General features: G+C 37.3%; 1 protein-coding gene across 1 annotated transcript in view; it reads left to right on the forward strand.

The window, feature by feature from the left end:
- The window catches only part of DNAH7 (dynein axonemal heavy chain 7), a 243,777-nt gene that overhangs the window by 121,285 nt on the left and 109,756 nt on the right, over positions 1 to 12,736 (forward strand). Inside the window, exons 31-35 of the mRNA XM_060105782.1 lie at positions 2,786 to 2,968; positions 3,329 to 3,505; positions 6,692 to 6,823; positions 8,154 to 8,378; positions 11,175 to 11,372. Of these exons, the coding sequence (XP_059961765.1) occupies positions 2,786 to 2,968; positions 3,329 to 3,505; positions 6,692 to 6,823; positions 8,154 to 8,378; positions 11,175 to 11,372 (915 nt within the window). The remainder of the gene's footprint in view (positions 1 to 2,785; positions 2,969 to 3,328; positions 3,506 to 6,691; positions 6,824 to 8,153; positions 8,379 to 11,174; positions 11,373 to 12,736) is intronic.

Below are 12,736 nucleotides of genomic sequence, written 5' to 3' on the forward strand. Positions count from 1 at the left end.
AAAGACACATGCACCCCAATGTTCATTGCAGCACTATTTACAGTAGCCAGGTCATGGAAGCAACCTAAATGCCCATCGACAGATGAATGTATAAAGAAGATGTGGTACATATATACAGTGGAATATTACTCAGCTGTTATAAGAAATGAAATTGTGTTATCTGTAGTGAGGCGGATGGACCTAGAGACTGGCATACAGAGTGAAGTATGTCAGAAAGAGAAAAACAAATACTGTATGCTAACACATATATATGGAATCTAAAAAAAAAAAAAAAGTTCTGAAGGACCTAGGGGCAGGAGAGGAATAAAGACACAGACGTAGAGAATGGGCTTGAGGACATGGGGAGGGGGAAGGGTAAGATGGGACGAAGTGAGAGAGTGGCATTGATATATATACACTACCAAATGTAAAATAGCTAGCTAGTGGGAAGCAGCCACATAGCACAAGGAGATCAGCTCCGTGCTTTGTGACCATCTAGAGGGGTGGGATAGGGAAGGTGGGAGGGAGATGCAAGAGGGAGGAGATATGGGGATATATGTATATGTATAACTGATTCACTTTGTTATACAGCAGCAACTAACACTACATTGTATAGCAATTATACTCTGATAAAGATGTTTAAAAATATATAAATAAATAAAACACATTACTGAACAGTCTGGCAGTGTTTCTGTGAAGATCACTGTTAGTGCCTGCAGAGAGGCCAGAGATCATGATGGCAGGCATCTTCTCCTCAGTATGCACAGAAGAGAGGGCAGGAGAAAAGAAGACTGGGGAGAGTACTTCTGATCTTCTTTTTCCAGGCTAAGTGACCCAGGAAAGGGAGCATCTGAATAACATGATCCTTTCAATCCTTCAGTAATGCTCTTCCTGTGCCCTGCTGCTCAGCTAGCTGTCACTGTCACACCCACTAATTGTTAGATAGACTCCAGCGCTGAGAGGAAATTGCAGACCTTTATAAAATGATGTCTTACAAATTCCAACACTTACCCTTTAGTGTGTTAGGAAGAGAATCGGCTGCCTGTGGAAAGCAGAAGAGGTAAAGGGTGTGCCAGCTGCTGGCTGCTGGGAAGGGGAGTGGGAACTTACCTACTTCTGGCTTACCCTACTGAGTGGCCGCTTCCCACTGTTACAGAAAAGGGTCCACAGACCAATAAATGTTAACTTGGTTGTCATATGTTAGCAGGCTCTCCGTCGAGTGTGATTACATGGAGACAGCTTGCTAAGGCTAGTCTTACAGGAAAAGGGGCCTAGGCTACAGACATTTGTTTTAAGTCTTTTTTTATATAAATGTTTCCTTTATTCTGACTACCATGCATCCTAAATTTGGTGCTCTTTACCTGCTTAAGGACCAGCCAGTCATGAGTCAGTGTAATAACAAAAACATCAAATTGCAGCTCTGCTTTTATTGTCTGAAGGGCCTTGAGCAATGAATAATGTAAGGATTGGCTCTCAGGGGCCAGAGATCCTGCCCAGTGTCCAGCTTTACTGGATAAAGTAATCAGGAGGCACAGGTAGGGCGGGCAGAGGTCTGGGACCATTGATGTCCCAGATCCTTTGATGTCTCAGATCCTTTCTTGTCACAGTGGATGTCCTCTGGCCCAGATTAACATGTGAAGTCTCCAGATAATGTATGCTGTTACATTATTTATAAAGAAATAATCATGAGATATCTCCCATTTTACACTTAGCTACATAGTATACATTATATTTTCCAGGAAGCTACATCCCGTAAATACTGAGTCTCCAGGAAGTTAAGTAGCTGTCCCAAAGTCACACAGCTGGGAAGTAGTAGAATCAGATTAAAAGTGAGGTCTTTCAGGCTGCACAGCCCAGCAACTCACCATTACAGGGCAGTGTTTCTCAGAGTGAAGATGAGCAGCCCTGGGAACCCAACAGCAGGAGGAAAAGTTGCTCTGAAGGGGATCTCCGAGATAACAGGCTCTTCTGTGCTTCCTGAGCGTGGCCAGAGCTAGCTTCTGAGTGTGGGTATGGGTGGCTTGAGCCCAGACAGGCCCACTGTCTCGTGGATTAATGCCTTTGGTCCCGGGGAATGAGAATGTGTTAAGGTGGATTCAGATCCTTCATTACTTCAACTCAAATTCACATTTGCTGAAGGGGAACCAAAGCATCATCTGTGTCGTCAGAAGGGCTGCTTCATAAGGATCTGGAAAAGAGAATCAGTTTTTGCTCCCCCTGGCTAATACCTTGCCACTTTTTAATATTTGTTGAACATTTACTGTGTTCTGGACAATATGTAAATATGTTCATGTTTCTCATTGTGGGACTGTGAAGGTTATATTGATATTAATGCCCTGGACCACCATGAGACAGTTCAGCCTAAGAAGGATGTGGGTGTTCATTCATTCAGTGAAGGGAACAAAAAAATTGACTTAACACACAAGAGTAATTAATCTGTATGAACACTAAGTAGAATCTCTATAGAGTCAGAAAGTCTGAAAGAAAATTGTTTTCCCTGGCAATTACATGTTTGTTTTACTTATGATACTCTCTAAAACATGTTATATATGAGTTTAGAAACATTGGAAAAGATGGAATCTTAAAATGTTATATATATTTGTCTCATCCATGGTATATATAGGCTTCTTTAGTGAATATATATATATATTCACACATGTATGCACACTTTATTCCAGAGACGCCTTTACATTTTGATGGTGAAATTAGTTTTAGGGGTTACATTTTAAAGTTGTAAAATAATATTATTGAACTTTTTCCCTTCCATGACCATTTTTGTCCCTTATTCACCCTATGCATGAACCAGACGCCAGATAGGAAATGGCTAGTTTTTGATGGGCCAGTAGATGCAGTATGGATTGAGAATATGAACACTGTGCTGGATGACAACAAAAAGCTATGTCTGATGAGCGGGGAGATTATCCAAATGTCACCACAAATGAATCTTATTTTTGAACCAATGGATTTAGAAGTTGCTTCTCCTGCCACTGTAAGTTCTCAGTTTTCACATCTGCTTATAAATGTGAAATGTTATAAATGCGTCTATTGCTTAGCAACTTTGACTCTAGATGAAAAGTATTTATAGAGTTCATTTTAACAGCCATCTGTGATTCTCCAAGAGCCGCCGTGTCTGTTGACCTACCTTGACAAATATAAGTGTCAGGCATATTTTCCTCTTTGCCTAGGACCATTTGGTAAAGTCGTACACAAAAATTTAGATCAGGAAATTATCTAAAAGTATGCTATTTTTTTCCCCAAGAGTTTTCTGAAGGTTGTAAGAAATAGATGTATCAAGTCATATTTCTTTTATAAACAGTTCCTTGGAGGTAAACAGTGATTGTTTTTCCAGGTATCCAGATGTGGGATGATTTACATGGAGCCTCATATGCTGGGCTGGAGACCGCTGATGCTGTCTTGGATAAATCTTTTACCTCCTGTGATCAGTATTATTCAGAAGGAATTTATAATAGGCTTATTTGACAGAATGGTTCCTGTTTCTGTCGAATTTATTAGAAAGCATACAAAGGTAAGAGGGATGAAGATTTTAATATTTAAAAAATAAATGGAAAATCCAAATTAGCCATATATATACATTTTAATGTCTACTTTTATTGCCAACTACCAGATATTAAAATAATTTCTTAACTAGTTTGACTAAAAACTCTTTTCTTATTAAAGTTAAAAAAAATTTTTTTACATCTTTATTGGAGTATAATTGCTTTACAATGGTGTGTTAGTTTCTGCTTTATAACAAAGTGAATCAGTTATACATATACATATGTTCCCATATCTCCTCCCCCTTGCATCTCCCTCCCTCCCACCCTCCTTTTCCCACCCATCCAGGTGGTCACAAAGCACCGAGCTGATCTCCCTGTGCTATGCGACTGCTTCCCGCTAGCCATCTGTTTTTTGTTTGGTAGTGTATATATGTCCATGCCACTCTCTCACTTTGTCACAGCTTACCCTTCCCCCTCCCCATATCCTCAAGTCCATTCTCTAGTAGGTCTGTGTCTTTATTCCCATCTTACCCCTAGGTTCTTCATGACCTTTTTTTTTCTTATATTCCATATATATGTGTTAGCATACGGTATTTATCTTTAACATAGTTCTCCAAAAAATATTTTAAATGAAGCATCTTGTGGTTTGAGAAAATGTGTGGATCTTTTCTCTCTTAAAAAACAAACTCAAAGTTCCACCTAATCACACCTGGGTGAAAATATTCTAAATAGTTCTCTCTCATTTCTGATGAACTGTTGTTTTTAAAAATAGTTTTCATTTTGAAATTTTTCTTTATTTTCCAACGCTTTTAGAATAAATATATATTATTTTATAATTAGAAAAAGGACAATTGAAAAAAGTAATCTCGTTTATGACTTCCAAAGAACTGGATAGTGGGTCACATGGAGAAACACATATTACTGCTTTTTAGACATACTAAATGAGGAATCTGCTATATTTAGCATGATTGCATCTAATTGTTTAGGGATTACTATGGATAGCTAATAAAAATGTGATTCGGAAAGGGAAGCCAGCTTGTGGTAGAAGAATTGAAAGAGCTCCCAAAGCAAACAAATTCATTTTTCTTTCTTTTAGTACACGCTGGGGATGAGATGGGGGAAAGGTAGAAGGGAGAGAAGTGACAGCGTGAATTTCCGGAAGCATGGATGTCTCCTGCCTCTGAGAGTTGATGGAGTTCCAATGAGGCTCTTAAACACCCTCTAGCTGGGAACTGTAGGGAAAGATGCTTAATTTCTGCTTTGGGAGATGTGGACCAAAGGTCTTTTAGGATGACTTTGCTCTGGATCAAATATAGGGAAACAGGGCTGGGATTTCTCCTGCTGTTGGAAATATAATAGAAAAGCTTGAGGCAGGTATTTATCTCAGTGTTCGGATTTGGAAAGTGGAATTTAAAACCATGGTAAGGAAGATTACTTAAAGGCAAATCCAGAGGAAAAAAGAGCAAAGGCTCTAATCCTGGGTATACTAGCAATTTAGAGAAAGGGAATGGGGAGAAGGTTTTGAGTAGCAAGTAGCCAGTGTTTTCAGGAATTCCTGAGAGTCAGGTGAAGGAAGGAAAGGGCTGGCATGTGTCCCTTGGATCTGGCGGTAGAGATCATGAGGGAGCCCTGGCCCCAGCACTTTGAGGGAAGAGGCAAGGGTACTTCAGGGCGGTTGGTTAGGAACGTGGGTGATACTGACTTGATGGTGAGTGTAGGCTGCTCTTTCAGGAAACTTGGCTGCAACGGAATATGTTGTACATATGAAGTAATCATGTTTCAAAGTCAATTAAATATGCATCAATTGAGATTAAATAAGCTATAGGGTTTTTTTTCTCCTGGCATTGTCACAGAAGGTAGGTATTACAAATAAATGGATTTTCCGTATAACTGGAACTGCTCTTTTCAATAGCAAATAGGGGAAAAATTTTTTTTAATTGAGGTATAATTGACATACAGTATATTAGTTTCAGGTGTACAATATAATGATTTGTATATTTTGTGAAATGATCACCACAGAAAGTCTAGGTAATATCTGTCATATGTAAAATTTTGTTCTTGTAATGAGAATTTTAAAAAACACTTTTAATATAAACTTCCTGAAATGTACTTATGCACTTTTGTCCTTTCTTGAAGAAATTATGAATGCCTGTAGACCACAGATCTGTGTAGGCTGAGGCGGGTAGGAGAGGGATAGATTGGGAATTTGGGATTAGCAGATGCAAACTATCATATATATGTATAACTAAATCACTTTGCTGTACAGCAGAAACTAATACAACATGGTGAATCAACTATACTTCAATAAAATAAATTTTAAAAAGATTATGAATGCCTGTTATTTACTAAGTAGTAATCCGTGTCTGTCTTATTTGTAGTAGTTAACTGTTTGCATTTTAGGGTTGCAGCAGTAACACTTAGTCCCTGTCCTTAATCAGACACTCAGTTGTCACTTCTGCCTGCTTCTACTGGGACAGTGGCCAAATATCAAATCACCTGCTTCTAATCTTCAGAGAGTCCATTTCAGAGTGAATTCTTACATGTTAACCATGAAGCAATACAACTCTAAAGGCTGAAAGAGAGCTTGGAGGGAAGAAGACAAATGTTTATTGAGAACTTGCTGTATGCTGCATGGTTATAGGAACTGTAACATTATTTATTTTATAAATTCTCATGGTGAGACCCAGAGAAATAAAGTGCACAGTATTTACAGCACTCCAGAAACATTTTATGCTCTTCAAGGCTTAAAAATATATTTCATAAGAATGAGTTTACTCTGAGTACTGCTGTAGCTTATAAAGATATTCTAAAATGGGCTTTATTTATTGAACATGTTAGATAAGCAAATTAATTTCCTGCTCTGAAAGATTTTTTTTTTTTAGTGTTTTGGTTTGTGAAATTGGTATAACATAGAATCTATGTTTGTGATTAAATTAACTAAACTTGTAACTATGAGTTTTTTAAATTTGAGAATCAGAATAAGAGTGATTAAAGAACACACACCACCTGGATGGGACATCCATTGCTGCCTCACTCTAGGGAACTAATATGTACCTCAGTTTTCCCTCCTATAAAACTAGAATTATAATAGTAGTACCTTTTCATAGATACTATGGCTGTTAGAACTAAATGAGTTCAATAAAAATTAGTTGATACTATTTCAATTAGTGCCTCATTTAAATTGTTTCATAGACTTTTTTTCTCTGATTTTTCAGGAATTATCTCCTACTTCAGATACAAACTTAGTCCGCTCCCTAATGAATCTGATAGACTGTTTTATGAATGACTTTGCTGATGAAGTCAAAGTAGGAGAGAGAAATGATCGAGAAACTTACTCTTTACTTGAGGTAGGTCCATTTCTCTTTGAGTCTTGCAGTAGAAAGACATCCACTGCTTTCCCCAATGCTTCCTAATTAATTAACCTCATTTTTCCCAGAACTGGAGTCTGGACAATGGGTGGTAGCTGAACAGTGAGGAAAAAGTCACGTTCCAAATGCCAGGTGCTGGTAGGAAAGCTCCTTGACTGGCAGTTCTGTTGGATCATGAAGTTTGGGTGGAGCCCGATGATTCCCACAGATCTGCTACTGATTACCTTGGGTCATTTGGCCAGTCTCAAAGATGATCAATCCTCAAAATGCCAATGACCATTGACAACAGGATTCACCTCCCTTTCAACCTCCAAATTATAATTCATTGCTTTTTCTCCTTAATTTTCCCCCTTTTTCATGAGATATAAATGTTTAAAATATATATATGTGTTGAGTATAAATATATATTTGAAATGAGGAGAGCAAGAAAATATATAATCTATAAACATTTTAAATATAGGAATAAAATTATCAACAGACCTTGAATCTTCTTTAATAAAAAAATTATGTATTGGCTAATGGTAGCACTTCTAATGTAGTCAGTTACTTTTTCCATATATTTTATGAAATAAATTTTTAGTTTCATTTAAAACAGTTTCCAGAGAGAGATAGTCTGTGAGTAATCTACGAGTAGGTGAATAGTGTGAAGCCAGAGTTCACAACTTTTATGAGCATAGTCAAGACTGTTTTAGCTCTGGCATTAAAAAGGGGATTTGATTTTAAAACTATCAAACAGGCTTTCTCATTTGAGTGGTGTGTCTTGTTGTCTCCCCTGTTCCCTCTGCCTGAGTCTGGTAAGAAAGCTTGCAGGTTAGCAGTTCTAATTATACAATCAATGCTCAGGTAATTATTACAACAGGTAAATAAAAGTATATGAATTTGTTCTACTTTTTAAAAAACACTGCATCAACATTTAAATTTAATAAATATATATAGTGGGTTGATTATTCTTTATTAAAATATGCTTTTGTACTTTAATAAAAAGTTATCTCAGTGTTCTTTTTAATATCAAAGTTCAGCCATATATTTAAATTATCACCTGATTTACCAGACTAATCATTCTAAGGTTTTACTATGCCTAGAATTTATACTTTGTATTGTGTTATCTTCTCTGATAGTAAGACTTTATAAGACATGTGATTTGATAGAAAAAAACTAATTATTACAAAATCCTGAGATAACCTACTACCGTATATCAGTTTATTCATTTCCTTTCAAAGATATTAATCTGGCTGATACGATTTAAGCTTCAAGAATAGATTAAAGTTATTCTTTAATGCACTCTTATCTTCTCATCTCTTCAATTCAGGGCATTTTTCTGTTTTCATTGATCTGGTCCATTGGTGCTTCTTGTAAAGATGATGATCGGTTGAAATTTAATGAGATTCTTCGAGAACTAATGGAAGGCCCGATTTCAGAAATAACTCGAAATAGGTTTAAATTACTGAGTGGTACCGAGCAAACACCTTCAAAAACACTAACTGTTCCATTTCCTGAAAAAGGAACAATTTATGATTATCAGTTTGTCACTGAGGTAAGAGTTCTGAAGCAAGAGTTGTACCTGCCAACCAGGCAGAGTCTCCTTGGAGACACACAGCACATAAAGGCTCTGTGGCCACCTTGTCACCACTGTTTACCTTAGGAGACAGCATGGAGTAGAGGAAGGCACGCTGGTTGTGAAGTCTGGCACACCTGGGTCTGCCATATAGCCTTGGACTAATTCTTTAATCTCCCTGAACCTTGTTTTTCTCATTGATAAAATGAGACAAATAATAATACTTGTTGGGCCAGTTGTACTCATTGCAAAAAATCACACATTAGGACATCCAGTCCAGCACCAGGCGAGTACTGCTCAAGGACACACCTCTGGGAGGTTCATGGTGCATGTTAGCACATCACAGGCTAAGAGGTCCTGCAGGACCGCTGCTGGGTGGTTAGGAATTCAACCCTTCCCAAACAGATTGGACAATACAACCTGGGTGGTATTTGTTCACTTGTTTGTTTTTGTGTAGCAGCTCCCATAAGTACTGTAAATGAGGGCAAAATTTTGGTATACATATTATTTAAATATATGCAGATTTAAGTGAGGTTGGGATCACACCATATCCTCACTGGGTAGTTGTATATCCTCCTTCCTCAGTAAAGAAAACAACTCTCTGTCTCACTGATATTTCTTTTTTTTTTTTTTTTTTTTTTTTGCGGTATGCGGGCCTCTCACTGTTGTGGCCTCCCCCGTTGCGGAGCACAGGCTCCGGACGCGCAGGCTCAGCGGCCATGGCTCATGGGTCCAGCCGCTCCGCGGCATATGGGATCCTCCCAGACCGGGGCACGAACCCGTATCCCCTGCATCGGCAGGCGGACTCTCAACCACTTGCGCCACCAGGGAGGCCCTGATATTTCTTTAATAAACTTATTTTTCTAAAACCTCCCTATAATCTACCATTTGGATGGACCATGATCCATTGCATTTCGTAGTCTTGGACACTGAAGTGTTTTTGTTGTTTTAGTTTGAATGCTTTTGTGAATATTCTTGTGCACAAGTCATTGCGTACATATCTGATTATTTCTTTAAGATAGGTTCCTAGAAAAGGAATTACTGTATCATTTTTAAAATTTTTATGGCTCTTGACAATGTATTGCCAACCTCACCTCAGAAGAGACTCTTCACCCTGCCAGCCACAAGATACCTTTATATCTTTGCTAATTTTACTTCAAATGACTAACAATACCCTGCATTCTCAGAGCACTTTGCAATTTATTAAGCTTTTCCACAATCACTTCTATTTTGTTTCCCAGCATCTCAGTGAAATGGTAAAGATAGGATTATTTTTCAAATTTTACCATTGAGGGAATTGAGGCTCAGAGGTATTTTGTGATTTTTCCCAGGATCACACAATCTCTAAATGACTCTCTGTTCTAGGTTTTCTGATTCTTAATTTTTCCTTCCCCACAGGTGGCAAAATATCCATGTTAGAAAAGATTATCAAGGGTATTGAAAGAGCATTATTTCTTCAACAGTTTTAGAAAGTTCTAGGAATTTCTTTGCAATACTATTTTTAGACTGATGTAAATTCAGCCTCCTCAAATTCTCTACTATGTGCACAGTACTACTAGAAGATACAAAAATGAATAAAGCACAGTGCTGCCCTCTGTGTGTTCCTAACCTCTTCAGAAGAGTGTCATGTATACTGTAGGACAGAAGAGTCTTATATGTCAAGGTCCAGGGACACAGGGCATTTTTGTAACTGGTAGGCCCATCAGTGAGGCTGGGTTTTGGGGAACATGAAGAAGGTGTGAAGGAAGAATGGGTTTAAATTCTAATATGCTTCAAAAGGCCAGGAACTTAAATGGGATTTTGCAAGAAAGGAGAGGGCAGTGGTGTTTTTCTAAGGAGAGAGAGTTAACATGATATTTTTGAAAATTTTTGTTATAGACACTGCCTTAGTAAATTAAAATTTTAGTTCATAAGCTAATTGGATGAAAAGATACAGTGTAATATTAATTCATAGTAATAATCTCAAGAAATCTCATCTATTCCAGATATCTGTTGCACACCAACATGAATATAGTTAACACTACTGAGCTATACACTGAAAAATGGTTGAAGGTAAATTTTAGGTGTTTTTTACTACAATTAAAAAGAGACAGTACTATAAATAAAATAGATAACTGTTAAAGACCTACTGTATAGCACAGGAAACTCTACTCAATACTCTGTAATGACCTATATGGGGAAAAAAATCTAGAAAGTGGATATATGTATATATATAACTGATTCACTTTACAGCAGAAACTAACACAACAGTCAAAATCAACTCTACCCCAATAAAAATATTTTTTAAAAAGAAGGAAATCTTGCTTGAAATAATAAGCTGATGTTGTAAGTACCATTATAAAAGTCAAACAATATGCAGCTGATATTCCATGTAGAAAATTTTTCTATATGAACAGTTTCTGTGTGAACAAGTATTGAATAAAATTCTTTACTCTTTAACACATTGATTAGACCAGTTTTCTCAATGCCATTAAAGAATCTAAGAATTGGCCAAAATAACTGATCTTTGGGTTGACATAATCAGTGGTGTCAGGACATCAAAAGTATCACAACATTGCCGTTTCATTTTTATTCATATAAAAGCCCAATTTCTCCTTAATTTAACACAAAATTTAACTTAAAAAATTAGAGTGAAGGTTTTAAAGGATAAAAACAGGTGCATAAATATCAAGGATTGTTGTCTTGATCTTTCATCTTTTCTGCAATGGCACAGGAGTGCCATCTAAAAGTATTTTACAACATGACATTCACTATTTGGTTATTTATTGTAAACAGGGAATAGGAAAATGGGAACCATGGGTAAAGAAGTTGGCAGAAGCTCCTCCAATTCCTAAGGATGTGATGTTTAATGAAATCATTGTACCAACTCTGGACACAGTTCGATACTCTGCACTAATGGAATTGTTGACCACCCATCAAAAGCCTTCAATATTTGTAGGACCAACAGGAACTGGAAAGAGTGTTTACATTATTGTAAGTGTTGTAGAAATCTACATGTTAAAATATGCATGATAGTCCTAAGAAAATTATTTTTTAAACTACCTGAACTGGTAGGCAATGTTTTTTAAATACATAGGTATTTCAATGTTGCAGTCACAGAGAATTTTTGAGTAATTGCCTATTTATTTTTAAAAGTTAATTAAAGATATTATGCTACTTTATATCACTAAATTATTGTCCATTTTAAAGGTATTTTAGTGAAAATAGCTTATACAGGATGAAGAATTTTATCTCCCTTAAAAAGGGTGTTTTGGTTGATATTTAATTTTCTAAAGTATCAAATATGTAAACAGTTACTACATGGTAATAAGACTGATTTTCTTTAATGATTTCTGGAATCACACTTATTGTGTGTTAGGTAAGAAAATGCTAGCTGCTGCAACAGATATGCCCCAAATCTCAGTAGCATTACAAATCTTTGTTCCCTTGTGTTTAGGGGATCATACTGATCAAAGATCAGTTCTTGCCTCTAGTTTCAGATTTCTGAAAGGAGAAAGCTGGCTGGAACTATTAATGAGTAGCACCTCCAGCCTTTGGCATGGCAAGTAAGTACAAGTTTCCCCCGGGTCAGTTGGACAGTGTGGAAGGTAACTGGACTTGAGCCTTCCTGGGACTCCATTCCATATGACCTCCCACAGCAGTGAGGGAACTCCATTAGTCCCCTTAGGTCAGGGAACTGTGCAATGTGAATGTCCCTTGGGAGTAAGTAAGGAACCTGCACATCTGGTCTTCTCAGAGAGCAAACATTTGGAAGCTTGCCATGACAGCAGGCAAGATAGCATTAGCCAAGAGAGAACCACAGTGACACCAGTGAAGTGGGAATTTTGCCTCTCTTCCTCCAGCTCTGCCCGCTACCCGACCCTGGGCAGGAAGAAGATAGGGAAGGCAGGTGGAGGAGAGAGGAGGAGCTATCGGTGGCCACTCCCCCATTGCAGTTTCCCAGTCAATTCACATTCTCCCAGTTGTGACAGTACCTGTTTCTAGTTCTTTATTGATTTTATATTTTAATCCAATCCTTTAATCCTTTGGAATATATTTCGTTATATAGTAGAATAATTGTCCTGGTATTATTTATTGAATAATCTCTTTCCCAACAGATTGAAATGTCACCTTTATCATATTAAATGCTGTATGTATCAAGAAATATCCAAGAGTGAGGAGGGAAGATGTTTAGACTGAGATTTTAAATCAAGGTGTTGAGTTGGACTGGATTTTTTTAAAAAAATAATAAAGTGTACAGAAAGCTAATGGATTTATCTAAGATATTATTATCAAGAGTTAGGGAATGGAGACTTGACATGGTTCAAGGCAGTGGGTGGAGAAAAATAAAGCCTTTG

This window comes from Mesoplodon densirostris, chromosome 8 (assembly GCF_025265405.1).
Source record: "Mesoplodon densirostris isolate mMesDen1 chromosome 8, mMesDen1 primary haplotype, whole genome shotgun sequence".
Taxonomy (NCBI): Eukaryota; Metazoa; Chordata; class Mammalia; order Artiodactyla; family Ziphiidae; genus Mesoplodon; species Mesoplodon densirostris.